This window comes from Acomys russatus, chromosome 25 (assembly GCF_903995435.1).
Source record: "Acomys russatus chromosome 25, mAcoRus1.1, whole genome shotgun sequence".
Classification (NCBI taxonomy): domain Eukaryota; kingdom Metazoa; phylum Chordata; class Mammalia; order Rodentia; family Muridae; genus Acomys; species Acomys russatus.
The window spans coordinates 48,789,075-48,811,829 of record NC_067161.1 but is presented as its reverse complement, the minus strand read 5'-3'; the positions used below and the strand labels follow the sequence as shown (position 1 = coordinate 48,811,829).

At 51.4% G+C, this 22,755-nt stretch overlaps 1 protein-coding gene across 2 annotated transcripts in view; it reads left to right on the top strand.

The window, feature by feature from the left end:
* Ntn1 (netrin 1) overlaps window positions 1-22,755 on the top strand; it is a 184,355-nt gene that overhangs the window by 108,328 nt on the left and 53,272 nt on the right. For both annotated transcript variants that reach the window (XM_051168413.1, XM_051168412.1), the window contains exon 3: window positions 15,696-15,884. In XM_051168413.1, the coding sequence (XP_051024370.1) occupies window positions 15,696-15,884 (189 nt within the window). The remainder of the gene's footprint in view (window positions 1-15,695; window positions 15,885-22,755) is intronic.

Here is a 22,755-nt window from a genome sequence, read left to right as displayed (position 1 = left end):
AAAATGGCACCAGGTTTGCGTATAACCCTACACATCCTCCTGTGCACTTTGCGTCAGCCCCAGATGACTTGTAACACAGTATACGCTTATATGAGCAGTTGTCTGTGTATGCACAGTACAGGCTCAGGGGGTTCTTTTTTTTTTCCCCTCAATAATTTCAGTTGGATGAGGCTGTTGTATTGGAATGCAGAACAGCAGAGTGTACCACGAGCTTAGCTGAATGCATTGCTGAAGAGGTGAGCAACCACTGTCTCCACCGCCAATGGTCTAGTCGGAGATGCGAAGCTCTCTGGTGTGGTGGCTGTAGATGGCCTGAGCTTGGGAGCAAGGAAGGAAGAGTGCCATGGAATTGGGTGAGACAGCGGAGGCTGAGCTGATCCATGAAGGGAGCGAAGGAAGGGACAACCTGAGCATTCAAGTAGGATGAGAGTTGGGACCAAGCAGAAGAGATTGATTCAAAAGCTCAGCTGAGAAATTACCGTAAGAAGCAAGGGGTTAGCCTTAGTGGATGTAACCTTGGGGTTGACTGGCCACTTATTAGGGCTTCCTTTTACTGTGAGAACAAAAATACAAATTTGCAGAAGGGCCTTGGTAGGAAGAGAAAGTTGGCATATCTCCAGGACAGTTCCTTTCATTTATTCACGAGTGTGTACCTGTTGAGGTCCAGGCTGTGTTCCAGACCCTGGGCAGACATCAGTGAATAAAACAAAACAGATAAGAAAATCCCTGAAGCTTCGTGCTAGGTCACGATGCAGAATAAATGAGTCTATATGTAATGCAACGTTGGCCTTTTATGTTCAGGGGCTCTGCATATGTAGATGTCGCCAACTGCAGGTTGAAAACAGTTTTTGGGAAATCGCAGGCTGGGAGACAGCATGAAGGTCAGTTGTGGAACATGTCCTTACCATGAATTAAATCCTCACCTCCGTGCAAACAGAATTAAAAAAAAAAAAAAACCCCATATCTGTGGACAGCACACCCCTTCTGTTCCAGCACTGGGGAGGCAGAGGCTATGGAACGCTGTGGTTTCGAGGCTAGCCTGGTCTACATAATGAGTTCCTGGCCAGCCACAGCTACGTAGTGAGACCTTGTCTCGAAACAGGAAAATCACATCTGTACTGAACAGGCACCGACAAAGTTTTCTTGTCATGGTTCCCCAGACAATAGGGTCTGGCTGTGTGTGAGTTCTGTGGCAAACCTGTGTCTTCTCACGAAACTCTGACTTGAACATCCTCAGGTTTTGTTGCCTCCAGGGTCACGGCACTAGTCCCCGTAGTAACAGAAGGATGGCTGTGCACACCGTGAGGTAACAGCCAACACCGTTGTTATGGAAAGCATGCAGACGTGCTAAGCTGATAATAGATTCAGTGCGTGCGTGCCTGCTGCTAGAGGTCTACACATATGTGCACGTCTCTTGAAGGTTATGTGTCTTTGGAGAAAGAGTGCCAGGCAGGGACTTAGAGGACAGGCTCAGGGTTTTAAGCCCGGAGGTTGGGGCAGGATGCTGAGGAGGGGAAAGCTGAGTTAAGGCTTGAGGTGTAAAAGAATAAAGGAAGGCTGTCTGTGGAGAAAGGTGGTCATGGATTGATGGATGTGTCCATCTTCCTGGAGTGGGTTTTCTGCAGGAGGACCGGCAAGGCATGGGACAGATAAGAGAGGGGCCATGTAGAATTGCTTACAGACTAAGAGGCCAGGGCTGTGACTTCTTTTCTGAAGTAGGCCTGACTCAGGATGGTGGCAAGGAGAGAGACAGAGGCTGGGAGGTGCTGGTGGACTGCATCTCCCTCTGGGTGTGGCTTCCTCCATGGAGCTCGAGGGGCACACAGCATCCTCCCTGTGGGCTCTCTCAGCCCCATGGCTCAGATGCCAGTCGTTTCTGCGGCAGGGAACACCGAGGTGTGTGTTGGCATGGCCCTCTCTGGTGCCCGTGGTCTAGCTGCTTTGTCTTCCTCCTTGTCGTTAAGTCATAGCTCTCCCCTCTCAAAGGCATTCCATGTGAATGACTAGCAGGCTACCAGGGAAGTGCTTCTTTTGCATGCTTGGAGAGATGGCGCGCCCTCAGTGTTGCTCTCACTTGTGTTCTCACAGACCCTTAAACCTATGGGTAAGGGGCACAGACCGACCATCGTACCTTAAACCAGGAACTCTGTGGAGACAAGCTGATCTCACCTGAGCAATTCAGAGATCTTGACCTGTTTGTGACCTCCCCCTGGTTTGGTGTCCTGAGCAGACCACCGTTTGCTTTTATCTAGTACGTGGACCACCTCTGAGCCCGGTGCCTCCGGCATCTCTGTTAGATATGGTGGGGATGCTTAGGACGAATCTTGTCAGTCACAGTCATGGTAATGTCAGCCACTGTTGGCAGGTGGGCATCATCACTGCTCTCATTCCTAGATAAGGAAGCTAATGGATGAGAGGTTAACAGACAGCCAAGTTCAAGTGTCTTGTGCGAGCCCGTGACAGATAGCATCTGAACCTGCATGTCTGGCCCCAGATTCACCCTCTTCCTTGCCTCCTTAGGATGAAGGAGCTCTGAGGTTAAGGACCTCTGCTCATCTGATAAGGGGGAGGGTGGCTATCATTACTCCTCTTTTCTGGTCCAGCAAGGAGGAACAGACAGCTCAGGTGACTGGCCCAGGCCACAGGAGGGAAGTGACAAAGGCTCAGAGTGCCTCGCTGTCTTTGCACCTGTTGCCTTGCCTCAGTGGCGTTTGCTAGTCATTCAAAATGAACACACAGCAGCGAGCTGGCCCGTACTGTTGCCCAGTGAATCTGCTTTGCAGCTTGTTTGCATTTGTCGAGTTAATTTGCTTTCCAGACAGAACCACAGACCAGTGTCTCTGCCTTCTCATGTGTGCCCCTCCCTTAAGGGTCCTAATGTTTGCCCCATGCCCCCCCTCCTCCGGTATGGAGCTGGTGGCCAAGGGAGGGTCAGAGTGAGAAGCAGGCAGACTGGCCAGGGCCAGGGGCCAACGATGAGGCTAGCACTGCCTCCCCCTGAGGCCAGCCTGCTCCTCAACCGGTGCTGGCGCATGAAATCCGAACTCTGGAGGGAAATTTACTGCACAATAAAGGAAGAATGGCCCACTTTGGGGACAATTAAAACCACATTACTGTGGAATTACAGAGGACGCCGGGGGAATTAGCCACATGCAAAGCAGCCAGGAGTGCCAAAGCCAAGAAATGTGGGGGCGATCACATGGGGCTCCCCTCCCCCGGACTTGTACAAGGGACCTGTCTGGTTTTCAAACCCTGGGAAAGCCATTTGCGAAGACTACCTGAGAGCAGTCTGAAGATAACCTTGCCTGGCCTAGGTTGTCGCCCCAGTACTACTATTCTGGGTAGAGAAACAACCAGGTCACCAGGTTGCGTCTCCTAGGGACAGCTCTACTTTACCATTTGCCCACAGGGCCTTGTAGGTTGTATTGAGTGGCTTCTAGTCCCATTATCGCTGTGAGCCACATGAGCTGCTGGGGTCTCTTTAGTTGTAGGACAGGGACAGCAAGACCTTCCCCACCTGATGTCTGTGCCCGTGTTAGATGGATAAAGTGTACAAAATCTGGTCCCAGCATCTCCATCCTTTTAAGAGTTGTGGCTCTCTTTAGTAGAATGACGGCCTGGTTGGGCCTTCATGTGCTTGGGTTCCACCCTGGAAGAGTCAACCAGCCTCAGACCAAAAGTGTCTGAAAAGCATTTGCATCACTATTAAAACGTTTTTTCCTTCCTGGCATTTCCTTTACTGTCCCATGCTGTAACAGGTATTGGAATCAACCCAGAGGTGACTGAAGGTGCACGGCACGATGGGTAGGTGCTAGGCAAACACTGTGTCATTGCAGAGAAGTGACATGAGCATCCCTGGCTTTCTGGTGTTCGTGGGGTTTGGGGGTTGTCTTGGAACCTATTCCCCATGGACACTGCAGGGCCATTGTGAAGATACATGTGGTGTACTTGGTACCATCTTTCTATCTCTGCCTCCTAGAGGGTAAACTTTTGCTTCTAAAGTCATGAATCTGATGACTTGAGCCACCCAGCACTTGGGAACTCCCTCGGAAGTCTCCAAACTCTCTCGCATACATCTCTTCGTGGTCCCATTGGTCTTCATAGTTCTCCTTCAGGGTGGTGTGTGTGTGTTTATGGTGGAAACACACAGGAAACAGCTGGCAAAGCGAGAGGCCTTACATGGTGTGGGGTGGGGATGCTGGATCTGGCCTCTTGAGGCTGTGAAGATTAAATGGCTCCATGGTGCACAGAGCTACTCTGGGTGTGTTACCTGTTCATGTACCAGTGGACAGAGTTAGCAGCAGTGGCAGGCGTCAGCTGCTCTGTCTGTGAGTACCGATCCCAAGTGCCACCTGGTGCCCTCTTTTCTCCCAATTACTTACCTCATCGTTCAGGCTTTGGTTTGGCCTATGTTCCCTGTCTTCTCTTTCTTAGACTTCCCATAAGCCCCCCCCCCCCTTTGGACACAAAAAAAGTTCTAGCGTGGAGCTCCCTTCCACATGGGGGACAAGGCCTCAAGGAGGGGACAGCCTTTCTTATTGACATGTGTAGGGCCTATACCTAAAGCAAGCAGCAAAGGAGTTTGATACCTTTGTTTCTGGACACAGGCTTTTCCTGTAAGGGTCTGTCCCTTCAAGGGTTCTTGCCTAAACTCTACGGTGGTGTATCATCCTTAAATTCCAGGGGAAATGTTCATGGTGCTTAGCAGCTGGTACTTCGCAGTGCCAACCCGGCAGGGAGAAGCCAGCTGTGGGCAGTTGTGTCGGTGCATTTCTGCAGAAGGCCACCTAATCCTGCTGCTTTTGAACCCCGCCCCTCGGATGTGGCTGCGTTTGTTTGATGCATTTATTTATTTGTTTGTTGCCAGACACTATTTATTGGGGGGTCAGGGGGCAGAGGGCAACTAGCAGAGCTTGGGTCTCTTCTTCCACACAGCAAGTGCCTTTACCTGCTGAGCCCTAGCTGGGCCACCCTGTTGCTCCGTTGCTCCACTGCATTCCTAAGCCAGTCCAATGCAGGAGGAAGAGTCACAGCTTCCGTGGGCCATGGTCTGTCATGCTAACACCATTCCAGAAGGGCTGTTTGGATCCGTTTTCTACAGATAAAGCCCCTGTGTTTGCTTGCGTGCTCTTCTGCGTCTTCCTCACGTGCACAGTGCTCACTGTAAGGAACCAGAGTTGTTTGCAGATCTGACTCCCTGTCCTAACTCCTGAGTAAGAACCTTCATTGGGTCGGACCTAGCTGCAAGCTTATAACAGCGGCTCAGCCCTAAGGCCTAGAGGTCTTTGCTCGAAGGTCTTCCTCTACAAATCTAGAACCTTGTCCCTCGGTTTGAATGTCTCCAGTGATGGTTAGGTCACTCACTTCCGGGGATGACCCATTCGAGTGCCGGAATCTGCTGTCCCTGTCATTTCGTCCATGTGGCAGAGCATCCACATTTTCTTCCAGGACGTGATTTTTAACTAAAGCCTTAATTATAATCGCATAAGCCCTTTACTGATCTCTAGATAAATTTTACCTACAGATTTGATTAAAATAACCAGGTCCAGAACCAGGGCTTGGGTTTTGGTGGATTCCACACAATGCACGCCTGGATAAAAAGCTCTTTTGTTACTTAATTTGGGCCACTTACACCTTACTTGCTGTCTTCCACCCTTGTCCCATGGTAGGGAGATGTTTGCGTGTGAAGTTCAGGCATTCTAGGAATAGGTGAGCTTCATGGGTGCCTGTGGAGTGGTCTGTTCCTCGTCTCTATGCGTCACACAGTGGGGGAAGCTCCAGTAGGCTGTGCCTTCCCGTGTCCTGTGCATCCCCATATGGTCCTAAGAGGCCACAGGATGCACCAGGCAAGGAGCACACACTTTTATCCCAGCGTTTGGGAGGCAGAGGCAGGCAATCTCTCTGAATTCGAGGCCAGTGAGTTCCAGGACAGCCAGAGCTACATAGTGAGACCCTGTTTTGAAAACAAACAAACGGAAAGAGAAGTCGTTGAGTTTCTGTCCTGTGTCAGCGGCGGGACATGTGTGCAAGGAGGAGCACGTGGGCATGGCACAAGCAAGCACTATGGAACCAGACAGCCCTTTAACTTTCCACAAAGCCCAGTGGGACTGCCCACTCTGAGGGGCCCCTTTGGTTTCTGGGACTCACCAGGGCTAATATCCGTAGAACTGCCTTTGAAAGAAAACTGCCGCACATCAGGCAACATGTGGGCTTATGAGGGGAAGGAACGTGTTGCAGGTAGAGGATTAGCCATGCAAGCCTTGGGGTGTTAATACTAAGGATCACTTCCTGCAGTTCATGTTGACACGGGCATCCTGTGCCTTGACTAGTGAAATCCAGCAACTGCAGTTGTCAAATGAAGTGGGAGATGCGTGTTGGCCTAGAGTGGCTCACCAGAGCCCTGGTGTCAGCCTGTCCCCTTCGTGGTCAGGGCCCTGTGTCAATGAGGCCAAGAGCTCTAAGTAGGTGCAGTGCAGAGGTCCTGTAGCGCTGTAGGCTGACTTGTCTCTGGAGCTGTAGCGACCCAAGTCAGAGTTAGCTAGAGGGTTGGGTTAGCTGGCTGGTCAGGTAGAGAGAGGGATGTGGCCTGGGAGCTGTGGTGAAAGGAGAGCTGCGGCCCTGCACTTGTACATTCCTCCCCAGTGGTGTAGAATAGAGTAGCTGCAAGTCATTAAGCCCTGGGCTCCAGCCTCCCCGACTGCTCCTGAGTCCCGCATGTGCCAGCCTTGGCGATGGGACCCATTACATATGGGAAATGACTCCAGGGAGCCGGGAGCCAGGCTTGGCTCGTTCCCCTGGCAAGTCAGCTCTCATGCGTCCAGTGCATGGACCTTTGGGGAAAGCGATTGGAAAGAAGCCCTCTCTCCCCTCTGCCCCTCCCCTCCCCCCCCACCTCCCTGGTGCTGCAAGCAGGCATCTGGCAGGGTATGTGAGTCACAAGGCTCAGGGTTTCATGGCAGTGCCTTCTTCTCCAGGGGAGGGGGTGAGCTTTTCTCAGACACCTTTTTTTTTTTTTTTTTTTTTTTAACCTTTGAGTACTCTCTGCCTGTAGGAAGGAATTCCAACAGCCAGGAGGTGGGGTAGTTAAGCTCGGGACCACGCCAACGCTTGCCATGAAGGAGGTCTGGGAAGTGCCCTGGACTAGTTAGGTGAAAGGTTAACTATCACTAACTATTGCCAGGTCTTTGGCAAAGTCTCTGCCACATTCTTCCATCTCCTCCGTAGAGGGTAAACTAGGGAGCCCTGGAAGGCCACTACTGTCCAAGCGCTGTGTTGCTCTGGGTGAACAACACCCCATTTCCTGTTTGCTTCTGTCATGAGTGGGAGTGGAGTAAGGTCTTTCTGCAGTAAGTCACTCTCTGCACCTCCATTTTTTTTAAATGTGTATGGGCGATTTGTCTGCATGTATGTCTGTGTACCATGTGCGTGCCTACTGCGCACAGAGGCCAGAAGAGGGTGTTAGGTTCCCTGGAACACACAATAGACTGCTGTGAGTTGCTGTGTGGGTGCTGGGAATTGAACCTGGGTTCTCTGGAAGAGCAGCCTGTGGGTGTTTTTTAAACGTTGAGCCCCCTCTCCAGTCCCATGGATCTCTGTTTTGAAATCTATCTATCTATCTATCTATCTATCTATCTATCTATCTACCTACCTATCTACCTATCTTTCTTTCTTTTTTCTTTTGCCCTTGAAAATAATGGACTTTGCATCTCTTCAGAATTGGGCAGCTGTGGAAGGTTCCAGAACAGGGCGGTGGCAAGTTGAGAGGAATGTTCAGAGATTTGGAGCAAAAGATTGCTTGGAGGTGGGGAAGGCTTAGAGTTGGGAATGGTACATAGTGGGCCAGGGATGACCTCTCTGGGGGTGGCTAACAGGGCAGAGCTAAGCCGACCCTCAGTGTCCTGGGGCCAGGCTCTGAAGAAGGTGGCTCTAAGAAGGGCTGCAGACAAAGAACTGATGACTGCTCAGGGCTTACGGGACCTCGTATTTCCTCCTTAGAGAGGGCTGGGGAGGGGTGTTTGTGCAGCGCAAACCCTGAGTTTTCCTGCATAGAGTAGGGAAGGCTTGGGATAGTTAGGAGACTATCATTTCAAAGCCTTAGGGGGAGGTGGAGCAGCCAAAAAAGGGCAGAGGAAAGAAAAGGCTAAGATGTTTACAGAGGAAAGGAGTCAGTGGAAAAAATGACAGCGAGGTCAAGCAGATTTGGGAGATGGCCCTGTAGTCAACAGAGGGGAGGGGACAGTGGCCTTGTACAGGGGTGGGGTGGGGGTGGGGGCAGAGAATGAGCCTCTAAGCCTTGGCTGTACTCTCAGGATGCTCTGGCTCCCAAGCCCTTAATCCTGCCTGTAGGTCTGGGCCCAGTCTCAGAAAAGGTCCTTTGCTGCCCATTCACAGGCACTCTGTTCACTGGAGGGTCTGTCTCCCTGTCCGCTGGGAGCTGTTTCTGCCCACAGAGGGACACAGGGCTGGCCAGACTTCAAGCTGTCTGTCTTGACCCCAGGCCTTTCTCCAGATGCCCAGAGGCCCCGGCTGGGTGGGGGCCCAGGCTTTCTTGGCAGCTTCTTTGTCTGCCTGTGGACAAAGGGGCCCCGAACCTTTCCCAAGCTCCACAGGTGTGAAGAACTTGTTACTGTAGTGTTTGCTCAGCCCTCTTAGTGGCCTGAAGGACTGTTGACAGAGGTCTGCTTTGTGATCAGGCTTGGCTAAAGCTCCCTAAGCCCTCAGCAAACACCGGCCACTTATCTCAGAGACTTTATCAGAAACTATCTAAAGCTGGTCTTTGGCAGGCAGGCTTCCCTGACCCACTCACTTGGGACACTGGGTTTCCAAAGCACTTCCCACATTTTTTTTTTCCTTTCTCCTACCACCCACAGCATCCTCCGGTATCAGAATAAAGCCTTGGTAGGGAAGAGGTAGTCAGATTTTATTCTCAAATTGGAACCTTAGGATAAAGGGCTCTTTACGCCTGGCTTCCAAGAGGATGCCGTGAGAGGGACGGGGCTACTTGGAGAGAATTTGGCTTCAGGGGCTTCTGGGCTGATGGGAGTAGAGGAGTGGAACACTGTTCACTCACACTTCTTTAGTCTTCTTTTGGAGCCCTTCAGCCTGCTCCAAACTCAGAGGAAACTACAGGCTCCCCACTCCCACCCTGACCCGTGTGTGTGTGTGTGTGTGTGTGTGTGTGTGTGTGTGTGTCTGTGTCTGTGTCTACATCAAACCATTCATGGTAGCAGGCACTGTGAATATAATATATAATATAATATAATATAAATTACTTTTCCTGTGTCTATAGGAAAGTAGGAATGACTAATAGTAAAACAGAGCAATCATAGCAAACAGACTGTAATAAAAGCTGTAGCTGCTCTTCTCTCCCCATCTTATGGTGGAATGGGACGCTGTGAGCTGAGCGACCCCGGTGCTGTGAGGTATGGGCGGACTGCTGTTGACCAGATGAGTCAAAAGGACCATCATCTGCTCAGCTGATCCCAGACCACTGACCCATGTCAGAGAGATGGGAAACCTCCAGGCAGGGGGAGCCACTCCATTTGTTGTTTGTCAAAATAGCTTTCTTCGCCTAGGACCCTGAAGAGCAGCATACTGTGTTCTCCCTCTCTGGAAGACCCAAGCATTTACCAGTCCCATTTGTCACACCCTGCCCTGTAGTGGGGACCACGTTTGCCCCTCCCCTTTTAAAATTGAAGTTGAAAAGAGTTACTTTCAATGATTGCGCTCCAGGAACTTTGACTGGGACCAGGCTCATCCTGTGTCTTGTCCCCTTGCTCATCCCCTTGGGTTTCTGTTGACTGGTCCTCATTGTCCCTGGTTGTTCGGCATCTGTGGTTATAATCGCTAATCCTAGTGTTAGCAGTGGGCCTTGGGCTGAGACAACAGAGACAACAGCATCAACTAATCACACCTGGGCTTCTCTCCGGAACGCTCTGTCCCGTTTGCCGCTGCATCCCAGTTCCCTGGGTAACTTCTGGATTATAGCGGCATTCAATAAATATTTGTTGACCACGAAGGTGTGCCTGCAACTGGACTTTCCAGTTATAAAGCAGCGCCGACAGTGTGCTGCGTACACGGACGGACTGGCCTTCAGGATCACCATGATCTAGCTTGAACACAGACTGCTGTGAGTACCAGGGCTGTTTGGGCTGGCTTGCGTCAGCCTCTCCTCCAAAGAGAAGCCTTTGAGGGCAAACCGCTGGTGCAGAGAGGAGCCAGGTGTGTGCAGCGTGGTTGCTCAGCTAGGCCTTTTCACGAGTTACCACAAACTAGGCTCAGAAGACCCTGAGGGAGGAAAATTTACAATTAATAAACAAGAGACAGACAACTTCTAAATAAATAGTGTACCAAATGGAGTAGCAAGGTCATAAATAAAAGAAAAATAGGATGAGCCTCCAACTCTTAAAAATAGCTCTCAAATATTTTCATGACTTTGCGCCAATTGTTTAAGAAGTTTTCCTTATGAAGCCAGAGCTCGCTCTGCCCACCATCACCTCCTCAAAGGCCCCCTGCTGTAAGCTCCACCCTCACCTTGCTGCAAGGCACTTTCTCCACAGGGTGACAGTCGAACTTGTTTGTTTGTTTGTTTGTTTGTTGGTTTTTTTTTTTTTTTTCATTTGGTTCCATCATTCAGTACAAGTCTGCAGGCCGGGAGCAACAGCATCACCTGGGAGTTTGTTACACACATGTCTGGAAGAGCTGAGGCTGTTGTTCAGTTTGTAGAGTGAGCGCTTGTCCAGCAAGCCTGCAGCTCTGGGTTCTGGGCACCTGGAATCCCAGAAGGAGAGGCAGGAGGGTCAGCAGGCTGATGGTCAATCCTTGGCTACATAGTGAATTTGAGGCCAGCTTGGGTGAAATGAAACTCTGAGAGAGAGAGAGAAAGGGGGTGGGGGCGGGGACGACGACATATGTCTGCTGGTACTTGGCTTAGTGGTGCATACCCATAATCTCAGCACTTGGGAGGCTGAGGCAGGAGGATCACCTCAAGTTTAAGGCCAGCCTGAGCTATACAGTCACACTCTGTCTCAGAGAAAGAGGAGGAGCAGCCGGATGGATCCCCAGGTGGACTGGTTTGCAGACGCAGTTGGAATGGTGAGGGTAGAACATCCTGGCCTCTCTCAGGCTCTGTTTTCAGGCTCTGTCCTCTCTATCGGGCCCCTAGGAAGACCCAGCCAGTTGGCTGTCGGTCTCCTGTCTGTCCCAGCAGCTCTGCCCATAGCTGGAAGAGCCCGGGTCTCTCATAGCCCTGTCTCTTCTCTGTTAATAGAAGCACCATGATGCGGGACTCTGTCTTGCTTGCTTCTAGACGTCCTAAAATCAAACCAGAGTAAGCTCGCCCACCCGCCATCACCCCCCCTCCCCCAGCTCTCTCCACATATTACTTCCAGAAACAAGGAGGGAAGCCGGAAGTGATGACTGTGTCCCTGTGACCTACATGCTTAGCAGTGTGCCTCAGAGGGAGCACAGACAGCCAGCTTAGAGGGAGCACTGACAGACAGCTCAGAGGGAGCACTGACAGACAGCTCAGAGGGAGCACTGACAGACAGCTCAGAGGGAGCACTGACAGACAGCTCAGAGGGAGCACAGACAGTTTGGAGGGAGCACAGACAGACAACTCAGAGGGAGCACAGACAGACAGCTCAGAGGGAGCACAGACAGTTAAGAGGGAGGGGCCAGTTTCTTCAGTAGAAAGCATTCAGCCTGGCTGGGTGTGATGCCTCATGCCTGTAATTCCTGTACTTGGGAGGCAGAGGCTGGGTGATCTCTGTGAGTTCAATGCCAGTCTGGTCTACATAGTGAGTTACAGGTCAGCCACAGCTACATAGTATGACTCTGTCTCAAAGAAAAAATGTACCCAGCTTGCAGCTGGTGTTTTGTGGGTTATTTTTGCCAGCCCAGAGGCAGGCTTGTAAGTCCAGAATTTTCTTAGCAATTATATAAAGAACACATGCAAGTTTCTCAAAAGAACTGCCCCAGAGAGGAAGGAAGAAATGAAGCCAACTGTCTATCAATTGTGCCGTCTGTCTGTCCATCCTTCTGTCTAATTACCCAATCTCATGGTTCTGTGTGGCTGAAGGACAGATAAGGAGCTCTGGGTCTGAGACCAGGGCTTCTGCTAGGCCCATCCCAGATGGCCTTCCTGTTTTCCCTGACAGGCCAGAGCCATGTGGATGTGGGAGTCAGGGTCAGGATTTAAGTGCTGCTGGGTGATTTCTGGACTTGGGGTACTCTCGGTAGGTGTGTGGCTCAGTTTATCAGGTGTTTTGGTGGAGAATCAATATTTGGTAGAGTTTTTGTAAGCTCACTGAATAGCCCAGCCTCGGTTCTCTGTGGTCAGAGCCCTGGGGAGAGGGAGTCCGTGGCATATGGATGAGTGGTCCTCTTGCTAAAGTACTGAAGTCTACTTAAATAGAATTACATTGCGTGATCAAAGCACAAAGATGAGTTTAAATTAGCTCAATGTAAGAACACAGGAAAATTACAAGGCTATGCCTCTAGGATGACTGGCCAGGCAGCAAATCCTCCTGGCCCTCTCTATCTACCTGTCTACTTTCTGACCTTCCTGTCTGCCTGCTCATCCTTGTACCCATCTGCTTAGCCACCCCACCCACCAGTCCACGTATGCATCTGCCCACCCTACCCTACACGTACCTTCCCAGCAATCCATCCCACTCATTCATCCTATGGGTCCATCCATCAGCCTGTTCCTCTATCTCCCCATCTACCCCATCCTTCCATCCATCCATCCATCCATCCATTCCATCCACTCACCAATCAATTAATCTACCCGCCCATACCAAGTCATCCATCAGTGCACTTACTCCATCCATACACGTATCTCCTTCCCTGAGTGTTTGCTTTCTCTCAGTTCTACAACAGGAATCTAATCGAGGCTTGTCGTGGGCCAGCAGATGAAACCCTCTCTTTGTCTCCAGTGAAGCAATGAAGTTGATTAAGGGCGTCTGTCCCACTTGATCAATGCGAATTCTGATGTGTACTCTGTCTGACCGTTTCCTCTGTTAAGGGAGGAGCCCCTCAAGCAGTTGGAAGTTCGTCCTGTGTCCCCCACAGTTCATGCATTGACTAGCATGTAGCTAGATCAGCGCATATGTCGGGTTGACTGTTACTCAGCTGCAGGTATAGAACGGCTGAGCAAGTTCCAGGTGACGGGAAGTTAAGGGTGAGGGAGGAAATCAGGAGCTGGCTCTTGGTCCTCTTTCTCTTTCCAGTGAGGTTTCGGGTTAAGGGGTGGAGTTGGGCTGCCCTTGCTTCTCTCACCCCCAACCCCGCCACTCTTCATGAACCTGAAATGCAGCTACAGGGCATCTGCAGGAATCTGCCTTATCCTAACACTCTAGCTAGCAGGAACATAGCTTAGGGTCTCTATGAGAGACTGGGGGACCCGCTAGGTAAACTACCAAGCATCCGAGTGGGGCTGGGGCGGGCTCCCTGATCTGGTTCAGGCTGGGTCCCCCACCCCCATCTCTCCTGAGTTGACCTCTGTTCTCACAAAGCTGCCCTTTCCTTCCCGCCTTGAAATCTGATAAGGAAACCAATACCTAATATTTTTGCCTGGGAGAGAATCAGGAGATAAACAGGAAGGCATGAGGGATTAGGGCGTCTCTCTGAGGCAGGGCCCACGGCTGGGCTGGTGGGAGTTGGCTGACACCTCTTTGTGGACCTGAGGGATCCAGATGTGAGCCTCTTTGCCCAGTGCATTTTTCCATTTGTGTAGAGAAAATAAAACAAAGAGAAAAGAAAACAAGCTGTAAAATACTTTGCAGAAGTCTGAGCATAGTGATTATGGCTTGATGCTCCCTGACAGCCCCAACAGGGGCAGGGGGTTCTTTTTGATGTTGGCCTCGGAGTTTTCTTTTGTGTGACGGGCTGTTTGGAAAGCACCTTTTGTTGGTGTGAGGTGTGCATGGAAGGAGATTCTGGCCTGAGCGTTCCCAAGGGCTAAGGCAAGCAGCACCACATTCCCAGAACGGCACAGGCCCGATGGACGCTGAGCAGCTAGAGCCTTTTGTAGTGGCGCCCTCCAACAGAGGGAGACATGGCTGTGTGTCTGCCTCCAGGAAGGAGCAAAAGATGCTTCTGGGAGGTCTTTCTGTGTGCAGAGGGGAGTGGGGAGACCCTGGGGGGTCCTGGCAGAGTCCTGGCCCCTGGGCAGGTGCACCAGGTCCCGGGGGTTCTGGCCTGTCGCTCAGGTTTCGCTGTTATGTGTGGTGATCCGGGTCATCTTCTCTGGGGGCAGCCTAGCAGCAAGGAGACCTACCTGCTGCTGGCCAGGACTCCGCAGTACTGGGCAGGTTGGCTGGTCACAGAGCACCTCTGAGTAAGTCCTATCCCTCGCCTTGCTCAGCGAGTCCAAAGAGGCAGCTGAGTGTGGATGAGGGCGGAGACGCAGTTTCTGTGTGCCGAGTTGAGCTCGTCACCTGGGGACACCCGCTCAGGGACACCCTCCCAAGGTTCTTGGGAGTCAGATCTCTTCTCCAATCCAAACTGGCCTCTGGACCGCAGGGCAGTCAGCGTAGTTAACACCGCCATGAAGGCCCTCCTCCACCTCCGCTTGTCAGTTGAGCGACTTACCGGGCGCGTGATTTGGGGACTGACTCCTGGAAGAACATTTAGAGGACAACAGGCACAAAGATCCAAGCGGCAGCTGTAAAATAAGTAAGAATAGCATCCCAATGAGAAACCGGCAGAAACATTTATAGCTTATATAGTAGAAAAGGCAACCTTACACCAGCTACAGAGAGGAAAACTGGCCCATGGCCTGACACAGGCAGTGCATGCGCGGAGATGAAAATGGAGGTAAGTGGAGATGTGCCCTCCTCTTCTGTAATCATAGACCCCGGTGGATATCGTGTGCGGGTCTTTTCCCTAGAACATTTGCAAACGTTTTTTTAAAAATGCCAAATATGTGTTGTTATTCTTCTCAAGGATGAGGTGAAATGAATGCTTCTTCGTATAGATGCAATCCCCGGCCCCCATCCCCACCCCGATATTTTTGCATCCGTTCAGTTGTTTGACTCCTGTAGATACAGGCAAACAGAGGCAGGCTGGAGAGAAAGGGGGCGATGTGGAGCAGGAGGGTCCAAGTAGAGACCTCAGACTTGAAGCTGGAGGTGAGGGCTTGTGGGTCATGAGCAGAGAGGTGGTGTGCAATGCACAGCCGGGCCTCAAGAAGCGTCCGGCCGGGAGGGCAGGGCTCAGGTACTGACCTCTGAGCTGAGTGCATAGACCGGACAGAAGTGGGACTGGCCGGGAGAAGAGCGGCAGAAGAGAGCCGAGGGTCCTCTGCGCGCTGGATGGTCGGAAGGCGAGGGAGCAGCTGACTTCAGAGTCCCTGGTGGCAGGAAGAGGGGTGAGAGAAAGGATGTGCAGCTGGATGGTAAAGGGGAAACTGAGGCACCTAGGTATGGCCTGTTCCTACTGAGAGGCTTAAGCACGTTTCTTTCTCCTTGCTCTAGAGGCTTCAAGTCTGAGGTCACCACCATGTGGGAGGCCTCAGCCATGGTACCATGAACTACTCGGTCAGTCAGGGTTTTTAAATGCCAGCGAGGAAGCTAAGGAAAGGCTCGCAGAGCAAGGGCTATCCTGCCGGGGGCACCCGAGATGGTCCTGTCCCCAGAGTGTCACTCCCCCAAAACCCCTGGGCTGATGGTTTCTTTCTGGTTCCCCTGCAGCCTGCAACTGTAACCTCCATGCTCGGCGCTGCAGATTCAACATGGAGCTCTACAAGCTGTCAGGGCGCAAGAGTGGGGGTGTCTGCCTCAACTGCCGCCACAACACGGCCGGCCGCCATTGCCACTACTGTAAGGAGGGCTTCTACAGGGACATGGGCAAGCCCATCACCCACCGGAAGGCTTGCAAAGGTAGGTTGTTTGGGGGGCTAGGGGGCAGGGATATTCAAGGACACTGGACCCCACTTTCTTTCCCTCCTCCTTTTCTATTTCTTTCTTTCTTTCTTTTTTTTTTTTTTAGTTCCCTTACAAAGCAGACTACACGTGTGTGCACGCATACACACATACACCCCACCTGTCTCTCTTTCCTCTGTCTCTGTCTCTCTCTCTCTGTGTGTGTGTCTGTCTGTCTGTCTCTGTTTCTCTGTCTGTCTCTCTGTCTCTCCCTCTCATATCTCTGAAGGCCTCCCTGGTATTTGGAGATGAAAGGCAAAACAAAACACGATGGAGACATGGTTCAAAGAAGAAAGCAGTAGGTGTGATTCCTTGTGAGGGTGTGCAGGGCCAGGCTCCCGACACTCCCCCCTTTGCCTCCCTCCTTCTCCTCAGCGTCTCCTCAGCACAGGTGTGCCGCATACCAGAGGACCCAGAGAGTCATGTTCACCAGGCTTACTGTCGGGACAAAGGACTCTCTTTTTCTAGCCCCTCACAGATGCGCTTCTTCTTTGGATGTGTTCGCAATGCCTCCCTGTCCAACCCCCATCTCTCTCTCTCTCTCTCTCTCTCTCTCTCTCTCTCTCTCTCTCTCTCTCTCTCAGACACACACACACACTCACAGCGATCAGGGTCTCAGAAGGAACGTTTAATCCATCTGCAAATAGCTTTACTCTTCAGGACAAAAAAAAAGGGGGGGGGGAGACGGGAGACTATTTTTGTTCACCGAAGCAAGCACTAATGTTTTAACTTTCTGCTGTTTGTTTTTCTCTCACCAACAAAAATGAAGCAAGCAATGGTCAGGTGACTCAGAGGAGCTGATGAAATGCCAGGAAACTGAAGTGGGGGGGGGGGGAGTGAGAAAGTAGCCCCGCCCTCCACATTGGGAATTCCAGGGACTAAGGATTTCTTGCACCTTTGTTGGGGTCTAGGGCCAGAGTTTGCCCTAGCATGAGATGTTTACGTTCAAAGGCTCTTGGAAGGCAATGAGTCTTTAGGAACCTTGATGACTCGGGAGGGTGCCAAGCCTTGGCAGTCGGCTTCAGCTTCGGAGGAACTGCAGAGGGCAACCCTTTCTGAATGCTGCTCACCTCTGAATGAAGCAGAGGTGTTTCCATAACCGGAAACACACCAGGTGTTGGGCACCTGTGTGCAGACTGGTTGTATAACTTGAGGGACCCAGAGCAAAGTGAAAATACAGGGCTCCCTATGCAAAGGTGATAAAGAATCTCAGCACCACGGCGACAGAGCTTCAGCGAAGTGAGTGCCCTTGTGAGGCTCGAGCTACCTCTGCTCACACAGAGCACCTCCCTACTAACCCAACAACAGCAACCCAAACCCCAATGGCTCTGCACACTCTCCTCCGAGAGCGAACTCTCGGATCCCACATGTTCAGGTGAGCAAGGTGCTCCAGGAGACGGACGGGCAGGTCGCCCAGGCAACGATGTTCTCCACTGCCAGGAAGGCGTGAGCAGGGCAAGGCTAGGAGAGGGTTTGAGGTCTTCAGAGAACAGAGTTGGAAGGTATCCAACTCCTTTGCCTATACCCAAAGCGTCTGCCCTCTGTTTTTCAGAAGAAATAGAAGCTGGGATCTTGTAAACTGGCGGGGCACTGATTTATCGGTCATTTGCCCATGGCAGCCACTTCAGAGGTCAGGACAACAGGAAGGTCTTGGTGAGGAAGGATGCTGGCTACTTCCTGCTCTGCTTGGTTTTTCCCCTTGAGGCAGAGGTGCTCAGATACCTCAGCCAGCTGGGGCTGGGGGGTGGGCAGGTACAGACAGCGGAGGGGTGTTCCAGTTTTGTGACTTCAGATGCTGGGGCCAGCCCAAGTGGCTGTCTTCTGTTGCAGCCCTGGACATCAGCTGTCCCCCAGTCTTAGGTGGAACCTAAGACTAACTTGGAGGGGGGAAGTTAAGATGGATCCTGGTCATGGAGAGACGGGAAAGGGTGTGTGGAAGAAAGGCAGTGATTTAGGAAACCCCCCCCCCCCACACACACACACACCTCAGTGAGGAAAGACAGTGCTACCCTGATTCTTCTGATCCTGCAGCCTGATTGGTGAGGAAAGGTGTAGTGTGGGGAAAAAAAAAAGGCATCTGATTGGTGGAGAAGGAATCCCCTGAGAGTTCTAGGTCTCTTCCTCCTGCGCTTCCCTTCCTGAGTGTCCTTAGGGCACATCGGGGTCCTTTGAATACCCTTTATGGATACTTTTTGTCAAAAAGTGACCTGGTGGTGGCGTTAGGAGCAGTTAAGATGCTGCTGCGTGAGGAGAGGTGTGCCTCTGCGTCTCTTGGTGAAAACACCTGCCACTCTTCTAGCACACAGGGCCCTTAAGCAACGGTTCCTTGCACCCAAGCTTGCGGGCCCCCAGTTTTGTGCTCTTTTGACAGTTCTTCAAGGAGTCCAGATGTTGTGGCCATCGCTCTGCCCCTAGTCCTAGCCTCTGGAAGTGCCCCCCCAGGAGCCCCATGCTAGGCCCTCACAAGAAGGCGGCACTTCTTTGCTTTACCCTCATTTCACAGAGGATAACTGGCTCTCTACTCCCAAGTTGGCTGGGGAATGGCCGTGGGGCCCTCTTTACCCCCTGACTTCTCAGGGCCTGGGAGGGGCCCGGGCAAGGGGCCCGAGGCCACCCATACACTGTTGGTGATTGGCTGGCTGGAGACCTTGTTCAGTGTCGAGCAAGGGTGGACCCAGACAAGAACAGCCTGGAGCAAGGGCATTTGATTCCAAACATTACTATGCAGACTCCCCATTTGGGAAGTTTCATAGCAACAAATTTGTTGGGGTCTCTCTCCCCTCCCCTAGCTCAGGAGCAAACCGGGCCTGGCAGGGTTGGTGCATACAAAAGGCTGTAATAAACATGCCCAGGGAACAGGCCGCTGCACTCTTGGCTATTCAGCGTGATTTCACAGTGCTAGGCCAGCCTCATTATGGTGTGGGCTGTTGTCCTATACAAAATCAGATGAGATGAATCTCTCCCCTTTCTCTGCAAAATGGTTTGTGAATGATACTCGTCCTGGAATCTGTCGGAGGATTGGGAGTTTTTGTTTACCATCTGACTTCTTTATGGACTTAGCGGGCACTTTCTTTTTTTTTTTTTTTTTTAAGAGCCCCCAAAGAAGGCGTTTGCTATTTAACCATCGCAGCCGTGGCTCCATTGATAACAATATTAATTTATCATTTCTCCTAAACCATCTGTGATGGATAAAGACATTCCGGGAGGCTCCCGTGAACCGAATTGTGATGAGAATTAAGAAATTAACCACCACAGCTAGCTTCCCCATCACAAAGGGCCCTTCCGTTCCATCTCACTGAGCAGCAGCCCGGTCTTCCCGCTCCTTGCCCTGCCCCCTTCACTTCTGCACTGAATGTGGTTGAAAGAAGGCTGCTAAGAAGGTACCGGAGCCTCTGCAGGATGCGATCATTAGCAGCACAGAAGCAGTGCGTTCATGATGCTCCCATCACGCTTTATTTCTTCTGTAGCTCTCCAAGGGTTGGGGGACGTGTGCGGAGTGAGAGAAGTGAGACCCCCTGTCCAGTCCCCTCTGGCTTTTGGGGGCCACTGTGTGGAACTGTCTCCCTCAACCCCACCCCTAGTAGCATTTTCCTTTGGATTTTTTTTTCCTTCCCTTCCTGGTATCATAAGCATATTTCCCCCAATTTGTCATTCTTGGTTGCGTATGAGAATTACCTGGGATGTTGCAAAATGCTACATGGGTCCCACCCCAGAGATTCTGGTTTAATTAATGGGTCCAGATGAGATGCAGACGCCTGGCCTTGGAAAAGCTCTCCGAGGCTGAGAGCTGCCTAGACAGGGTTGGCGCATAAGAAATAAAGATGGCACGTTGCTCTTGCTGTAGATGCAGCAGGGAAGACTTTAGGGGTAGCCTAGGCCCCACAGTTTATTCCTCTGAGGGGAGAGATTACTAAGTGATGAATTCAAACTTTGTTTTTAAAGATTTATTTATTTATTATTATGTATACAGTGCTCTGCTTCCTGCATGTACTCCTGCAAGCCAGAAGAGGGCGCCATATCACATTACAGATGGTTATAAGCCACTATGTGGTTGCTAGGAATTGAACTCAAGACCTTTGGAAGAGCAGGCGGTGCTCTTAACCACTGAGCCATCTCTCGAGCCCCGAATTCAAACTTTTTAAGGACTCTTTTGATGAAAACATGGAGGGGGCACTTAAGTTCTTTTCATTTTAAATCTTGCTGGGTGAGACAGGCACATCATTGTGCGAACATGTGCTTAGATGCACACATCAGGGTCTCAGCAGAGCTGAGTGCCCCCCCCCACCCCTCTTCCTGACTCTGTGGCAGTGCCCACTCACCCCACTTTTTGGGTCCCCTGTGACAGCTCCACTTTCTGTCATAATTTGGGCGGTTCAGGCAGAAGGATTTTTTTGCCCGAGGCAAGAAGGCAGGCAGTGGCTATTCAGTGCAGCTCTAGCTTTGAGCACAAAAGTCCCCATCCAGGAAGTGGACTCCTGTTTGCAAGGAGAGAAAGAGGCAGCTCAGATCCTAAAACAGGAGAGAAAAGTCCCAGGAGAGCTTACCTCAGTGTGGCCCTGTTGCATAGCTTTGCCATGATCTACAGGTGTGGTTCTGCGGATGTACAGGGTTCCGGTAGACAGTCTCCAGGGCATTGGGCTGATCTCAGTTACTTTACCTGTGGAATTATCTTCAGGTTTCTAGTCACTGAGTCCCTTTCAGCTTTGACAGTCTATATTCCACCTGCCATTCTTCAGGAGTCCAAAAAAAAAAAAAAAAAATCTTATGTGTCCTTGATTCAGCTGGGGTGAGTTGGAGGTGGCTTTCTTTATAGTAGTTTATTTGTGATTAGGGAGAGGTAGGGTGATTTTATTCAGAAGTCTTTACAAGTGACAAGTGTCCTTGATCCTGTGAGACTCACCCTCACCCCCACGCAGTGCACTGTGGGGAGACAGCCTGGCACTGGAACGCACACTTTCTGGGAATCTTTGCTACCTGTACCTCCCCGGGTGTGGGTGTCCTTAGCCTTCTGGCTTTTTTCCATTCTAGACTTTATGTGGACATTCCAGGGGTTCTCAGCACTTAACTAGAAAAAAAAGACCCTGATCTTTGAGTTCCCCAAATTCCTGGTGCTCCTGGGTGTGGCAGTCAGAGGGTTGAGGACATCTGACTTGGGAACCTGAGTCTTTCCTTGGGGCTTCTGCGATAGGACAGCAGGTGGAGCTGGCCTCCAGGCTCCAGGCCAGGGCTCCAGGGTCCACTTCTGGGTGAGACATTCCTCAGCCTTCCTTTCTCTCTGGAGATGGGCTGAGTGGTCCCTCTTCCTCCTTAGAGTCACAGTGTTAACTGAGTGAGGCCCTCTGCACCGGCACACACTGATGCTCCCTGTATGTGCTCAGCGCTGTGATTATTTTTATAAGCCCTGGGAACCGGAGACACCAGAACCCCCACAGTTGTTAGTGGGCTCGCAGAACAGAGACCGCGGCTTATTTAGTTCTTTCGCTGTTTGCTTTCTGCGCTTTTTTATTTATTTTGGTGATCCAGTTGGTTTCATTGGGGCTGCCTATAGGGGTCCTTACAAAATGGCTACACTGCTGAAGGAAATTTCTTCCCCCCCCCCCCCAATGACCATTACTTATAGCTACTCAGGGAGGGGTGGTGCCTTGTGAGCCCTTCCCCCTAGCTACTGTGTCTGCCTATATGTCTTAGGAGAGAGGTGTACAGGGACCTTTCTCCCAATGACGGGACAGGCCCAATGTTGGTTTTTGAGCCATTATTCACAATTGCTGTGGAATCAAAAGTGCACTAGCAATCAGTGCCACATTCCACAGACAGTGCTTTTGTCCACTGTGTCCCTTCCTCCAGCCCTTGGATTCTTTCCACTCCATCTTTGATGGAGAACCCTGCATCATGGGAAAGGTAATTACTCGAGAAGTCCCGTCTAGGGCTGGGGATTTAACAGTTCTTACTCTCAGCACTCTGCAATTCTCACTGCCAGCTGCAAAAAAAAAAAAAAAAAAAAAAGACCTTCTCCGACCAAAGCTGACTAATTATCGGTACAAATATAATTATTTAGGTGTTAATTTGACAGGCATGCCCTGTCTATTTAGGCTTGGTGTGGAACATATAGCACTTGGTAACTGGCCTCTCGGACAAAGGTCTCGGCCCCTGTGTAGACTCTGTGGCTGATTCCCACAGGACTGGACAGGGCCCCAGGGATGTGCCACAGTACCGGTGGCACACTGTCCATAAAGGATTTGCATGCTTTAGAAGCAAAAATGACAAATGAGCCGAGTGTCAGAGATGTGCCCAGCAGCTGCTTGTGGAGGCTCAGCGCAAAGGTGGGGACAGCTGTATACAGCCAAGCGCGGTTCTGAAAGCCCCACTGCAGGAAGACTAGATCACAGCGGGACCCACAGAATCCAGTTTGGAATTGTGGGCGCCCCTCCCCCGGACTTCCTGCTGTCTGCACCCTGATCTGAAAGTGTCAGAGGAAAGGCCAGGCCGTGCAACCTAAAACATTTATCCTTCAGTGCCTCGTTGGCAACTGTTGCGGAGAGAGGAGAGCCTGGCCTGGAGGAGGTTGACACAGGCAGCTGAAGCGAAGGCTGCAGATGATCCCGTGGATTTCCACAGTCAGACCCGCCATGCCCCATTAGCCCTGGAGAGTGTGGCCTTTGAGCTTTAGGTGACCCAGGATGCGAGGGGATTGGCACTCCCACCCCCTGCCACATTCCTTCCTCCAGACAGCAAGATGAAATGGGTTGCCCCAGAGGAGAAGGCAGCCGATTGGCCCCAAGTTTGCATTAATGCCGGTTATGAGATCATTGATGAACCGTTGTCGCTGGTC